At 40.1% G+C, this 16,281-nt stretch overlaps 1 protein-coding gene across 1 annotated transcript in view; it reads left to right on the top strand.

Annotated features, from left to right (window-relative positions):
* The first annotated feature begins 331 nt into the window (after positions 1 to 331).
* Positions 332 to 16,281, top strand: part of LOC140714243 (annexin A4-like) — a 50,922-nt gene continuing 34,972 nt past the window's right edge. Inside the window, exons 1-4 of the mRNA XM_073025281.1 lie at positions 332 to 488; positions 5,199 to 5,280; positions 14,163 to 14,257; positions 15,883 to 15,996. Coding sequence (XP_072881382.1) covers positions 465 to 488; positions 5,199 to 5,280; positions 14,163 to 14,257; positions 15,883 to 15,996 — 315 coding nt within the window. The 5' untranslated portion in view covers positions 332 to 464. The remainder of the gene's footprint in view (positions 489 to 5,198; positions 5,281 to 14,162; positions 14,258 to 15,882; positions 15,997 to 16,281) is intronic.

Here is a 16,281-nt window from a genome sequence, read left to right as displayed (position 1 = left end):
TAAATTCCATTTACCATTTTCAACACATTTCCCCAGCTGGTCCAGATCACTGCAAGCTCTGATAACCTTCCTCACTGTCTACTGAGCCCCCAGTCTTGATGTCATTCGCAGATTTGCTGATACCGTTTACGACATTATCATCTAACTCATTAATATAGACGATAAACAACGACAGATTCGGCAGTAGCATCATGGCTTTTGGAAGCCGAGGTGAACTCTTGGACGTCGCGGTCTCTTGCGTCGGACGCCAATGTTCACGTCTCGATGTCGAGCAATACCTGTCTTTTCATTGGCGTATGGAAAGATCTCGTCAGGCAGAACTGGGAACTCCCAGAATGGCTCATTGCAAGAAAGCAATGAGTAGAATATGTAAAACAGGCACACCTACTATTCACTTGGCCGGTTGAGGCAAAGAGTAAGGATCACGGTACCCTTCATCGCCTGTAATTCCCGCTTTTGAGAGGATGGCTGGTTGCGGCGGACACAATGTAAGTAAATTAGTGTGGTGGATGCAAATTCTTAATATAATGTTTCTTGGATGTTCTGTGAACTACATTTGCGAGTAAACTGTTGTACAAATTACTGATTGAGCTGAAAACAAGTTTCACAAAAGGACTTAGTTAAATTACCACAATTCCATTGTCAATCATTTTGTTATCTTGTTAAAAGGAAATTTTGTAACAATAAAACAAATAATCGAGGTCTCAGATTTAAAGGAGATCAGTAAATTGTTTTGGGGCGTGTCGCGTCGAGGGGAAATACGTGTAAAATCGCTAAGCTTTTAACTTCAGCTGAATAAATGCTGGTAAATTCTAGAGAAATTAAATCCCCTTCATAAAGTGTCTTTTTGTCGAAGAGAGAGCGCTCCTGCAGTCTAGGGTTAACAATTTCAGAAAGATCTGTTTACAGTGGCTTCTGAAAATAATAAAACCAGGAAGTAAATGGTAAACGTGCTTTATTAAGTTTCCTCTGCATTGTTTCCAGCCAGAATTCTTTTAAGTACGTTCATAAAATATAGTAAATTGCCCTGAACTGGGTCTATACAAACCGGATTGACTTTTTGTTTGCCCGTGGGTCCAAACTATTAACAAAACTGGATTCACAACTTTTATTGCCAGTAATCAGGTTAGATTCTTTATTGACACACCCAAGGCAAAAAAAAAACGTATAAAGAGTATTTGTATATGTCTCTATGTGCATTATATTGAGTGTTTTTAAAATGGAGACATTGAGGAATTAAGGTGTGCAGTCAGAGAATTGCAGGGATACATTTCACTGACTATTGTGGGCATGTGTTGCAACGGGAGAATAGATTTAATCCAAAGAGATGTAAAAAGATACATCTTGGCAGAAAGAACAAGTGGAGGAGGTGTGCCAAACAAAAAGACCTGGGTGTGTCGCTAAAGACTGCAGAATGTGGCAACTAGAGCCTCAAAAAAATTGTGGGTGGAACTCAGTGGGTCAAGCAGCATCTTCGGGGGCAAAGAGATGGTCGATATTTTGGGTTGAGACCTTGCATTAGGACTGGGAGTGTAGGGGAGAGATGGCCAAAACAAAGAGGACATGGTAAGGTAGGAGGTGGTAAATGATAGATGGATCCAGGAGAGAAAAAATTCCTTCAGCAACTTGTTTTTTGAGACCAGGCAATGGACCATTACTAATAACGCATTTGGGGTAAGGGATACCTGATATATTGAGCATTTTGCATTTTCACTAACAAAGACTATACAGAGATTTTTTTTTTAAACTTGACTTTTTTCAGATTCAACTCTTATGCACATTTGTCATAAATATATGGAAATCTAATGCATGAAAAATAATACTTTGCATGCTTATTATTTTTGAGAGATTACCACTTCTATCATTATGTTCGCTCTTAGTGAACTGAGACCATATTTAATTGGATTCATCTGCCATGCAGAAAATATGTTAAATCAAACTGAGAAATACACAGCTCCATTTGTAAAATATGTGTAACAGTCTTCTACCAACATGGCCAATATTTATTTCTTATCAAAATCAACGAAATGAATGATCATACCTCGTAGCCATTACTGCTTGAGGGAATCCCCAAGTATAAATCAGCTGACTGGTTTCTCTTTCAAACCTTTTGGCCAATGAAGTCCTGCTTTGGCTGTAAAGCTTTTTACACAGAAAAATAGAAAACCTACAGCACAATACAGGCCCTTCAGCCCACAAAGTTGTGCTGAACATGTCACTACCTTAGAAATTACTAGGCTTACCCATAGCCCTCTATTTTTCTATGCCCAAGTACCTATCCAAAAGTCTTTTAAAAGGCAGTATCGTATCCACCTCCACCACTGTCACCAGCAGACCATTCCACACACTCACCACTCTCTGCGTTATTAAAAAAAACCCAACTTACCCCTGACATCTCCACTGTACCTACTCCCCAGCACCTTAAACCTGTGTCCTCTTGTGGCAACCATTTCAGTCCTGGGGAAAAAGCCTCAGACTATCCACATGATCAATGCCTCTCATCATCTTCTACACCTCTATCAGGTCACCTCTCATCCTCCATCGCTCCAAGAGAAAAAAAAACGAGTTCACTCAATCTATTCTCATAAGGCATGCTCCCCAATCCAGGCAACATCCTTGTAAATCTCCTTTGCACCCTTTCTATGGCTTCCACATCCTTCCTGTAGTGAGAAATGAGCACGGTACTCCAAGTGGGTCTGACCAGGGTCCTATATAGCTATAACATTACCTCTCGGCTCCTAAATTCAATTCCACGATTGATGAAGGCCAATACAGCATGCGCCTTCTTAACCACAGAGTCAACCTGCACAGCTGCTTTGAGCGTCCTATGGACTTGGACCCCAAGTCTCTGATACTCCCCACTGCCAAGAGTCTTACCATTAATACTATATTCTGCCATCATATTTGACTTACCAAAATGAACCACCTCACACTTATCTGGGTTGAACTCCATCTGCCACTTCTCAGCCCAGTTTTGCATCCTATCAATGTCCCGCTGTAACCTCTGACAGCCCTCCACAATATCCACAACACCTCCAACCTTTGTGTCATCAGCAAACTTACTAACCCATCCCTCCACTTCCTCATCCAGGTCATTTATAAAATTCACAAAAAGTAAGGGTCCCAGAACAGATCGCTGAGGCACACCACTGGTGACTGACCTCCATGCAGAATATGACCCGTGTACAACCACTCTTTGCCTTCTGTGGGCAAGCCAGTTCTGGATCCACAAAGCAATGTCCCCTTGGATCCCATACCTCCTTACTTTCTCAGTAAGCCTTGCATGGAGTACCTTATGAAATGCCTTGCTGAAACCCATATACACTACATCTACTGCTCTTCCTTCATCAACGTGTCTAGTCACATCCTCAAAAAATTCAATCAGACTCATGAGGCAGGACTTGCCCTTGACAAAGCCATGCTAACTATTCCTAATCATATTATGCCTCTCCAAATGTTCGTAAATCCTGCCTCTCAGGATCTTCTCCATCAACTTACCAAACACTGAGGTAAGACTCACTGGTCTATAGTTTCCTGGGCTATCTACTCCCTTTCTTGAATAAAGGAACAACATCCGCAACCTTCCAATCCTCTGGAACCTCTCCCGTCCCCATTGATGATGCAAAGATCATCGCCAGAGGCTCAGGCATCTCCTCCCTTGCCTCCCACAGTAGCCTGGGGTACATCTCATCTGGTCCCGGCAACTTATCCAACTTAATGCTTTCCAAAAGCTCCAGCGCATCCTCGTTCTTAATATCTACATGCTCAAGCTTTTCAGTCTGCTGCAAGTCATCACTGCAATCACCAAGATCCTTTTCCATCGTGAATACTGAAGTAAAGTATTCATTAAGTACCTCCGCTATTTCCTCCTGTTCCATACACACTTCCCCACTGTCACACCTGATAGGTCCTATTCTTTCACATCTTATCCTCCTGCTCTTCAGATGTTCATGTCACGAAAGTGGGAAATGAATGCAGAAAATAGCCTACAATTTCCTATGAAAATATCCAAAATGGGTGACGGTATGCAGTTAAAAATTAGCCGCCCTGAACAGAATAGTTTTACACCCATTTCTGAATGTACCAGAGACTGCAGGGAAATGCATGTTCTGATTTTTTGGTGACATTTTCATTTGCAGCATCACCTAAATTTTCAGGTATAAAAATTATTCCGAATTGCTTCTTGGACAATAATTCAAATTTTGCCCCCAGTGTGATTTTTTTTTTAACCTCTGCATAAAGAATCAGTAAAAACTGTTTCTCTGTAAAGAAATGTGTTGTGCAAATTTGAAGTAAGGACAGAGAAAGCTGAAATATTCAGAAGCTCAGGCAGCTGAATAAGCAGTGAAGGTAATGATTCAGGTTCATGATTCTTGGTCATGTAGACCTGACATGTTAAGACCTATTTCTCTTTTTCTCTCTGCACAGCTATAACTTGACCTACTGAGTATCTCCAGAATTTTGTCCCCTTATTTTGGCTAGCTTTGACATCCTGTCAAAACTTAATGTGTTGTCTGCGTGCATAATTCATTTGACTACTAATTGTATAAGCCTTTGAACTGAAGATATTGGTTCTTTAATGGGCTCATAATACTTATTGTCACATTATCCAAGTTGTGTTTCTGAATTGTTCTTCATGAGACTAGTCTAAATGCCTCTGACTATGCTTGCTTGTAATTTGAAAGTACATTGGACCTAATTTTTGTGGAATAGGGCATTTTGTTAGCAGGCCCATAAGGTTGGATCTTTTTTTGCAAGTTATAGTCTGAAGTGGCATGTTCCATAATTTGTTTGAAACGATAGCACAGCAAGAGGTTTGTTCATTGAATCACTATTACCTTGTTTCTGTACGTTATTCACTTAGATTGTGTAACAAGGTAGCTTTAACTTTACTATTTGTCTTCAAAAGGATGGAAGGGTTCAAAAGCCTCCTATAATAACTGCAGAGTGATTGTAAGATTTGGAAGTGAAATATTTGAGTGAAACAATGTAGGGAGCGTAATGAAAATGAAGGAGACAAATAGATAAAAAAATTTAATCTGTGATAAACTCCAGAAAATTGTTCCATTCCTAGCCATGCAGAAATATGCAATCCATTTATAAAACTTGTTCCACCATGAAGAAGCTTTTAAAAGATTTTAACTTTCTGAAAAATGAAATGATTGATAACATTTTAATTATATTTTCTCATTTTGTAGGCAAGAGGCACTGTCAAACCATGCCCTGGCTTTAATGCTTATCATGATGCCGAAAATCTTCGTAATTCTATGAAAGGACTAGGTAACTACAAAGCCCTTAATCAATTTTTCAGGAAGCTGAAGGGGTTCGGGTAAGGCAGGTAGGCAGGAGAGTCTCTAGTCTCCTCTTGTTTGGTCTTCAGCAGAGAGTGACAAGACATTGAGCTGCCAAAGGGCCACCAAATGCTGACAGTGAAAGGGAATATGCCCCCTTCAAAATAACAACACACACAAAATGCTGGTGGAACACAGCAGGCCAGGCAGCATTTATAAGGAGAAGCACTGTTGACGTTTCGGGTCGAGACCCAAAACGTTGACAGTGCTTCTCCTTATAGATGCTGCCTGGCCTGCTGTGTTCCACCAGCATTTTGTGTGTGTTGTTTAAATTTCCAGCATCTGCAGATTTCCTTGTGTTTGCCCTTCAAAATAACTACTTTTTTGTCTTATTGATACAGCGTTGTGCACATGAAAGTCTCATAAGAACAAGAACTTTGATAGTGTCAGGGTGTTTCATATCCATTTATGGTGATGCAATTTCTTGCTGTGTTGGCATGTAGCACAGCAGATATGATCTTTACAGGCAGATCTTTAGAGATGCATCAAATTACAAACATCCATAAGGGAGTGTCAACTCTGAACAAATGGATGTTGCAATGAAGTGAAGGGGTGGCGGAAAGGTTGAAGAATTGTGTGTTAGATGTATAGGCTGGTGGGGTGAAGGGTGAGAACTAATGGAACTTTATTCCTGTTCTGCTTGGGGGAGGTGCAGTAAGGGAATAAGTGCAGAAAATAGAGGAAATAACAATGAGGACTCCAACCACAGTGCAAGGTAGGTCCCGTTTTCTGAAAAAGAAGGACATCGTAAATGAACTGGATTGGAAGTCCTCATCTTGAGAACAGGTGTGACAGAGACAGAGAAACTGAGAAAAAGGAATAGTGTCCTTACAAGAGACGGTGTGGGAGGACATGTAGTCTAGGTAACTGTAGGAATCAGTTGGATTGTAATAAGTATCAGTGGATAGTTTGTGTCCTGAGAAAGAAACATAGGGATTGGAAATGGACCAAATGAATTTAAGGGCTGATGGAACTTCATAGTGAAGTTGATGAAATTGAACGGTTCCACATGGTGCCAGAGGTGCCATCAATGCAGTTGTCACTGCAGTGGAGAAAGAGTTGAGGCATGTTACTGGGTTTGGAATGTGGACAGTTCCAAACAACAGGTATAACTAGAGCCTCTTTGACCTCCTATGGCCAAACCCTTGATTTCTGCATATTGAAAGGAAATAAAAGAGAAGTTGTTTAGGGCAAGAACAGTTCTACTAGGTGCAGGAGAAGAAAAATGATGGGATCAATTTTCCAGAAAGAAATGGAGAGCACTAAGGTTTCCTGATAGAGGATGGAAAGGTCCAGTGACTGGACCTAGAGATTGAAAGTTGTTAAAATGGTGGGGAGCATATGAGATGTCCAGAATGTAGGTGGAAAGGGGGGATAGGATAGAACTAAGGTATGAGGAGATAATTTCACGGGAGCAGGCAGGAACAATGCTCACTAAGTCAGTCTTGGAAGGGTTGGAAGAGATGGAAGTATTCTTCCAAGGTTCAGAACAATTGGGGCAGGCTGATGAGGAATGATAGGAGATTTTTCATTGCTTGTAGGCCACAGACAACATTTAAACCTCAGCATTGAGTCTCAAAGTAGCAAGGCCAAAAAATATTGTGCACTATTAGGAAAAGCAAGGAGGTCCTGAAAAGAGAATTTAGAGAGCTAGGCAGAAAGCTGAGAAGTAGGACCTCCAGGGTAGCAATTTCTGGACTGCTGCCTGTGCCATGTGCCAGTGAGGGTAGAAACAAGATGATTTGGCAGATTAATGTGTGGCTGAGAAACTGGTGCAGGGGGCAGGGTTTCAGGTTCTTAGAGCATTGGGATCTCTTCTGGGGGAGGTATAACTTGTACAAAAATGATGTGTTGCACCTGAACCCAAGTTGGACCAATATTCTCGTGGGCAGGTTTGTGAGAGCTGTTGCGGAGGGTTTAAACTAATTTGGCAGGGGGTCGGGAATCAAAGTGAAGGGACTTAAGATAGGATAGATGGTAAAAAAGCAAAGATAGCATGCAATCAGACTGTCAGGAAGGGCAGGCAGATGACTGGACAAAATTACAGTCAGCAGGGTGAGTATCAGTGCATTAGGGATGCAGAATCAGAAAGGGTAGCAAATACAGTACTCAAAGTGTTGTATCTCAATGTATGGACTATGAGAGATAAAGTGGATGATCTTGTTGCACTATTACAAATTGTCAAGTATGATGTTGTGGCCATCACTGAATCATGGCTGAAGGATGGTTATAGTTGGGAGCTAATTATCCAATGTCACACATTGTATCAGAGGGATAGGAAGTTAGGCAGAGGGAGTGTTGTGGCTGTACTAGTAAAGAATGGCATCAAATCAGTAGAAAGATGTGACTTGGGACTGGAAGATGTCGAATTCTTGTGGGTTGAGTTAAGAAACCGCAAGGGTAAATGGACCTTGATGGCAGCTATATACAAACCTCCCAACAGCTGGGATGTGAACCACGTATCACAATGGGAAACAGAAAGGCATGTCAAAAGGGCAATGTTACAATAGTCATGGCAGATTTCAGCATGCAGGTCAATTGGGAAAATCAGGTTGGTAATGGATCTCAAGAGAGTGAATTTGCTGAGTGCCTTCAAGATGGCTTTTTAGAGCAGTTTGTTGTTGAGCCTACTAGGGGATCAGTAATACTGGATTGGGTGTTATGTAATGAACCGGAGGTGATTAGGGAGCTTAAGGTAAAAGAACTCTTAGAAGGTAGTGATTACAATATGACTGAGTTCAACTTGAAATTTGACAGGGGAATAAGTAAAGTCTGACATAGCAGTATATCAGTGGAATAAAGGAAATTATGGCAGGATGAGAGAGGAGTTGGCCAAAGTAAATTGGAAGGAGCTGCTGGCAGGGATGACAGCAGAGCAGTAATGACATGAGTTTCTAGGGAAAATGAGGAGGGTGCAGGATAGATGTATTCCTAAAATGAAAAAATACTCAAAGGGTAAAATCACACAACTGTGGCTGACAAGGGAAGAGAAAGCATACACCAAACCAAAAATTAGTGGGAAGATAGAGGATTGGGATGCTTTTAAAAACCTACAGAGAGCAACTGAAAAAATGATTTGGAGTGAAAAGATGGCATACGAAAGAAAGCTAGCAAACAATATCAAAATGGATAGTAAAAGACTTTTCAAGTATGTGAGAAAATAAAAGAAATGAGAGTGGATATAGGACTGCTAGAAAATGTGGCTTGAGAAATAATAGTGGGAGACAAGGAGATGGCAAATGAACTAAGTAAGTACTTTGCATCAGTCTTCTCTGTAGAAGACACAAGCAGTGTGTCAGGTGTTGAATGGTGTGAAGGAAGAGAAGTGAGTGCAGTTACTTTTACAAGGGAGAAGGTGCTCAAAAAGCTGAAAGACCTAAGGTGCATAAGTCACCCAGACCAGATGAACTGCACCTTAGGGTTTTGAAAGAGGTAGCATTAGAGATTGTGGAGGCATTTGTAATGATCTTTCAAAATTCATTGGTCTTGGACATGGTGCCAGAGGACTGGAAAACTGCAAATGTCATCCACTCTTTAAGAAAGGAGGAAGGCAGCAGAAAGGAATTTATAAACCAGTTAGCCTGACCTCAGTGGTTGGAAAAATTTTAACAGTCTCTTGTTAAGGATGAGGTTATGGAGTACTTGGTGACATAGGATAAGATAGGACAAAGTCAGCATAGTTTCCTTGATGGAAAATCTTGCCTGACGAGCCTGTTGGAATGATCTGAGGAGAATTCAAGTAGGATAGATTAAGGGAATGCAGTGGATATTGTGTATTTGGATTTTCAGAAAGCATTTGACAAGGTGCCACACATGAGGCTGCTTACCAAGTTAAGAGCCCATGATATTACAGGAATGTTACTGGCATGGTTAGAGCATTGGCTGATTGGTAGGAGCCAGATAGTGGGTATAAAAGGATCCTTTTCTGGTTGGCTGCCAATGACTAGTGGTGTTCCGCAGGGGTCGGTTATGGGAGAGCAAAAATCACACACAAAAATGAGGACAATCATTGAGCCATGTGAAAACCAACACTGAAGATTACACTGCAGGTTAAAATGAATATTCATCATCATGGCACGTTCTTTTAGATTACTTTTATCTTCATTCTGTGGTGTATGTTCAAAGGTCCATGAACTGCTTTTAATATTTTTTATGTTCTTCATTGCTTGAACGTCAAGTTCCTTTCAAGTTGGGCTTCTATGAAAATGTGCTTTTTGAATTCCAATTTTAAGTTTAATTTACTACAGTTATAAAAACGCTACTACTTTATGTAAAGCAAACTCGAATTAATTATTTAATTATTAGAGATCAGTGAAAGTGCCCTAATATTGTCTCCTTTGGCTTGATTTTTGGACCCATTCCAATACAGCATTTGGTATATTTTGTGACATTAGAGATATAAGTGTAAGTGCTGTTGGAAAAGTCTCAGATCGATCAGTTTCTAAAAGAGCTAGAAACAAGATAATATTTTAACACGACCCTAATATTCTGCTTCAGTAATTGAATCATTAATTATTTAAAATAACATTATCGCATCAAATATCCTTTCTTCCTTTGCTCACTGCCCTTGGGTTGTCAGAATAGGAATATCGTTATGAGTTTTTTTACTTGTGAATGTAGAATATACTTCCATTTGGATTGATAATCGTAGTATATTTTGTTTCTTTCACAAACTAATATCTTAATTAGCAAATAGATTACAATGAATAAAACTGTACACAAATTGATTTGAAGATCACTCATATTTGAAATAAATCTAAATCCTCAAGATGAAAAATTTATTCATTTGTCAGACCTACAAGAATTTTGAAAAAAATCCATGAAGTGCATCATGCAGTGTGCTGGAAATCCTAGTTTTTCTCAGAACATGAATTTTCTGTATGTGGCAGTTCCATTCTCATTTACCCTATTAACTTCTACATCTTCAATTATTCCACACTACATGTTTCCTTCTGTCCAAAGAAAAGAGAACAAATGGTGAATATCTTTTCAGTTGAAGACAAAAAGCCCTTGTTTGTTTTGCAGACTCATTAGTTCAATATTCAGGAATATAATAGCTGCCATTTAGCTGATTGTGAAATTGAGCTGAAGACTGTAAAAAAAAAAGTAACTGTCCCCACCATATCTCCCAATGTGGCCTCCTATCCATTGGTAGGTTAAGGAACCATTTCATCAAGCACCTTCTCTCCAACTGCCATAACAGCCAGGATCACCCATGGCCACCCATTTTAATTCTACTTCCCATTAGCACACTGACATAGAAACATAGAAAACCTACAGCACAATACAAGCCATTTGGCCCACAAAGTTGTGCCAAACATGTCCCTACCTTAGAAATTACTAGGCTTACCTATAGCCCTCATTTTACTAAGCTCCATGTACCTATCCAAAAGTCTCTCAAAAGACCCTATCGTATCCGCCTCCACCACCGTTGCCAGCAGCCCATTCCACGCACTCATCACTCTCCTGAAATCTCCTCTGTACCTACTTCCCAGCACCTAGAACCTGTGTTCTCTTCTAGCAACCATTTCAACCCTGGGAAAAAGCCTCTGACTATCCACACAATCAATGCCTCTCATCATCTTCTACACCTCTATCAGGTCACCTCTCATCCTCCGTCGCTCCAAGGGGGAAAAAAAACGAGTTCATTCAACCTATTCTCATAAGGCATGCTCCCCAATCCAGGCAACATCCTTGTAAATCTTCTTTGCACCCTTTCTATGGCTTCTACATCCTTCCTGTAGTGAGGTGACCAGAACTGAGCACAGTACTCCAAGTGGGGTCTGACCAGGGTCCTATATAGCTGCAACATTACCTCTCTGCTCCTAAATTCAATTCCACGATTGATGAAGGCGATTACACCATACGCCTTCTTAACCACAGAGTCAACCTGTGCAGCTGCTTTGAGCGTCCTATGGACTCGGACCCCAAGGTCCCTCTGATCCTCCACACTGCCAAGAGTCTTACCATTAATACTGTATTCTGCCATCATATTTTACCTCATGATGAGGCCAGACCTCATCATATCTGGCCTCATCCTCTACTGCCACCAAGAGGTCTGGCACAAACAGAAGAAGCAACCCTTTGTATTCTGTCTTAGTAGTCTCTAAATGGATGGTATCTGCATCGATTCTCTAACTTCCAATAACCACTCCCTTCTGTTCTCCTTGTTTCCCCCATCCCCTTGTTTTTTCCTCATTCTTGTGGCCCTTCCATTCCTTTTCTTCCCCTCTCTACCCTCTCGGGCTGCACATTACCTACTTGAATTCGAGGTAAGGGAATTACCAACTCTTTCCCTTTATTTTCACAGTCAATTGAATTCTCCTATCAAATTCCTTCTTTAGCCCTTTGCCGCTTCTATCTATTTTCTCCTAGCTTCTCACATCATTCTCTTTCATTCCCTCTCCCCTACCCACCTAGGTACCTTCCCCCTCTCTCCTGCCTTCTTGTGCACCTATCCCTCTCCCCTCCACTTAGCTTTTTGTTTTGGCTTCTGTCTCTTTCCTTTCCAGTCCCGATGAGGGGTCTTGGTCCAAAATGTCATCTGTTCATTTCCCTCCATAAATGCAACCTGACCTGCTGTGTTCCCCCAGATTCTGTGTGTAGTGCTCATTGGTAATGTTAGTTTCTCTGCAGCTGTGTGCTTTAAAAGCTACACATATTTGTAGAAGAAAGTCTAGATTCAGAATTTTACTCTGAAACACCACTAGACCTTCTGACCTTTACTGGTATTTAAGAATTAGACAGCTCCTCACGTGTATTGTTCTACTGGCTCAGCTATAAGATTAAACATCCCATGTGTATGCTCACCCAACCTGAGGTTTGCGGAGACCATGTCCTATCACAACCTCTCTGAGGAGGGACGACTCCAAAGGCTATGACCAATCAAGAGTGGCGTCATGTGACTATCGAGAGCCTGAACAGCAGGCTTGTCTTGTACTTCTGCTAATTGAGCTCAAGGCTACTGTCACCACTTCTTGGCTTCAGGATTTTCCAGGCAGCTGTAGCTGATGAGTCATAGCTTGCTGTTTCCTGCTCTCTGTAATACCTGAGGTCAACTTCGGCAGAGATGAAGCAGGTTTATTGATTTCCTGAGGTTTCAGGCTTAACTTGGAGCCCTCAGCTCTTTCCTATTAGTCCTCAATAAGCATGGTGGTTGTGCTCACCCAGGAAATGAGTTCTGACAACTTGATTGACCCCTCAATTCTAAGGTAACTGCGTTTTCATATTTTTATTTATTTTATTTTCAGTTGGAGACATAGCAGGCAGCAGGCCCTCTGGCCCAACATGCCTGTGCCACCCTGTTATACCTACCTGATCACATTTCCCCTGTGGCTAGGTTTTGGTGTGACCAGACTTCTCACCCTGCAATGACCAGTCATTGCAGCTGAGAACAACCAAAGGAGTAGCCTTGGTAGGCAATATGTTTCCTACAGACTGCCATTAACTTCATCATAATGAGATTTTACAGTACACTGCAGAACTGCCTCATAAGACAGGATCTCAGAATCAAAGTCAGGTTTATTATCACTAACATATGTCATTAAATCTGTTTTGTGGCAGCAGTATAGTGCAAGATTTAAATATTATTTATTAGTTACAGAAATGACTAAGCAAATTGTACAAAAGAGGAATAGTGAGTTAGCTATCATGACTACATGGACCATTCAGAAATCTGATGGCAGAGGAGAAGAAACTGTCCTTAGAACTTTGAATGAGAATCTTCAAGTTCCCGTACCTCCTTCCGGATGGTAGCACTGAGAAGAGGGACTTTTTGTTACCACGCACTACAGAACATTACAACCCAGCATATAGAGCTCTTGCTCAAGGACTTCCCACAAGAGAAGGAGTAATAGGAACCACTGGGTTAAGGAAAGCAGGGCCACCATCAACTGTACCCACAGCAAGTACCAGCTTGTGATAAGAATAGCAGGTAGTGCAAAAACAAGGCACTATTTGGACCTGCTACTGATGGCCTTGTAACAGAGCACAGACTGTCACGATAATGCTCTTCTAACCCACTCTGGAATTGCTGCCAGTTTTGTTCCGATTTCCATCGAGACAACCGTATCTGAGAAGGGCCCATGGCATTAAGTAAAAGACACTATAGGCCCCTGCATTCCATTAACATACTCGCCAAAGATAGTGCTGCCTGTTGTTAGTGTACAAAATCACAGTGCTAAGCTTCTATTGATAGAGTTGAAAATATAGTTGTATTGATTGTTATACAATGCAATCACTTTTTAGAAAATGATGTTTCTCTTGGAATTCTTTATTAAATAAGTGACTGTTTGAATTTATAGGCTGCTGTTTTTGAATGCTTCAAAAGTGGAACCATCTGCCCTGTCACAAACTTTAATAATTTTAGGGTTATCTCTTTGGTCATCTGGGTTTACTCTAGGAGAAGAAGCCTGGGTTTAAAATGTTTTGAAATTTTTGAGAAAAAAAATGTTATTCATATCTTCCATTCAAAGGACCCAATTCCTAGTTCAAGTAATAGTGAATAAACCTATTAACTCATCATTTAAGTACTTTGCCATTTGGTACACTTCTGCTTCAATAGCTTGTCATTCTTGAGGACTTGGGGTGTGATAGATAGCGCAATGTCCAAGCCATAGTCGTGTTTAAAATAACACCATGCAGAACCATGGGCAGGTGAATTACTTGGACAGGAAAGTTTGATGAGATGTTTTGTAACTTGTAACTAACTTTCTCAAAATATGTGATGGTGATAGCTATTGTTATCTTTGTAAAACAGTTACTCATGATGTGTTTAGTCAAGTACTAATTTTTTTGCACTAATTCCAAAAGGAACTGAGGAAGATGTCATTATTGATGTCCTGTCAAGCAGAACCAATTGTCAAAGGCAACAGATCATTCAAGCTTTCAAGTCAGCTTATGATCAGGTAAAAGTCTTAATATTTAAAGATATTATAATAATTATTGTAAGATTAGGATGCCATTTTTGTATGGGGGATGGGTTTGATGTTTCTCTCAACTTTTATGTTCTTTCTTTGCTTTGTGGCTATCTGAAAAAATTAAAAAATCAGAGTTGTATATGGATACATGCTTTGATAATAAATGAACCTTTGAATTTAAACCTTAATATACCACATTAAATCTTTGTGGATGTATCACTGATTTTTTTCCCTGCAAATGCATCAGTAGCAAATTCAATTCAGCCTTCATATCAAGCATAAATATAAATGCAAAGAAAGTGTTGATCTGGATATGGATGAAATAGTTTAGATTTGGGAATTATTGCTGCTATAGGATGTTGTATGTTCCCATGTTTTACTTTTTGTCTACTGGGGGCTTACAAACTGTTCTCCTTCAACTCCCGGAGAGATGTATATAGAGCCACTAATGAGCATGTTTCAGTTCTGTAGGCTTAGAAGACACAAGACCTTTGGAATGATGAGGAATGCCTCATAGTCATTGACATGGTCTTTAATTCATGATACTGAAAAACATTGTAAAATTTAAGGTTATAAAGTTCTTTACAAATTTGAAATTGCTAGATATTGAAATATTTGGAATTTCTTTCCTGATAATAGAATAGTAATGGATGCATGCTAAATTGCAACATGGACTATTTTCTTCATACATTTAGAATAGGGGCTCCTTTGTAAACTAAAACAAATAGTTATTGTACTGAATTATAAAGGCAGAATGAAAAGGTTCTTGGTGTACTTGTATTTTCTTGTGCAAAACATCAGAAATCTAGTGTGCTTTTGGTAGTAATATTTCCAATACTTGGTTTGTATCTTGTAAAGATACCACAAATATTATTGACAACATGCAACTACTTATGCATAAAATCTTTTTAAATAGAAGTGCTTCTAGTTGGGATTGTCAATTTGAATATTATTTTCAATTAAAATTATTCCAACATTGGATAATTTTTTGAAATAATTCTCTCCACGTTTTACAATAAGTTGTTACTCACATGTTGTGAGTTAAGGACTTCCTGAGGTTAACATAAAAGTATGGATATCACATTCCTACATCCCACTGCTCCTGTTCCTAAATCAGGCTGCAGCCACTTACCCAGCCCACAATTTGGATCCTGGCTCCAACCACACACTGACTATTAATCTTTTACTACTTAGCAGCACAAGACATCAAGTGCAACTCATTTCATGGCAAAGGGGATTCACCGGACACAACAATACAGGGCTCTGAGGGGAAAGACAATAAATGTCAACATTTCAGATAATACACATTTGACCTTGTGAGTAAATGGATCCACTGATAGTATGTCAGCTGGAAACAAAGCCTTGGTGTTAGCTGTAAATATTGGCAAATTGGATGAGGAGCACAGCAACAGGATGTACATCCCCCTGTTTGGAAGAGCAGGATATTGACAGCATTTATCGTTAGATATGCTGGAGTATTAGGAAATTATTCCTTTCCATGTTTGACATCAGCTGTGGCCCAAAACAAACCTTTGTGTAATATTTTTTAGTTTATTTATCCCAATGCACTTTGTGTACAATTTTAAACGTAAACTTTGATTATAATTTTACAGAACCTAATTGAAGAACTGAAGGGGGAGCTTGGAGGGGATTTTGAAACTGTGGTTGAAGGACTAATGCTGACTCCTGCTAAGTTTGATGCACAGCAACTAAGATATGCAATGGAGGTGAGTCACAGCTAATATTTGTCCTCCTCCACGAGTAAAGTTACATAGCTTTTTTAAAAAAAAGCTACACGAACTTCCTCAATCACAAACTTTCTAACTACTGGCGCGGTAGTTAATGCTGATGCTACACAGTTTTGTGCCACCTGGGTATATTTCTGATGTTGAGTTCTGACTGTGTGGAGTTTGTATGCTCTCTCTGTAATCACGTGGGTTTCCTCCAAAAGATGTGCAAGTATGTTAATTTGCTGCTGTAAATTACTCCTTGTGAAAGTGGGTGGCTAAAGT

Source organism: Hemitrygon akajei, chromosome 21 (assembly GCF_048418815.1).
Source record: "Hemitrygon akajei chromosome 21, sHemAka1.3, whole genome shotgun sequence".
In the NCBI taxonomy this organism is placed as follows: Eukaryota; Metazoa; Chordata; class Chondrichthyes; order Myliobatiformes; family Dasyatidae; genus Hemitrygon; species Hemitrygon akajei.
Note: the sequence above shows the minus strand (reverse complement) of the source record. Positions and strands in the feature narration are given on the sequence as shown.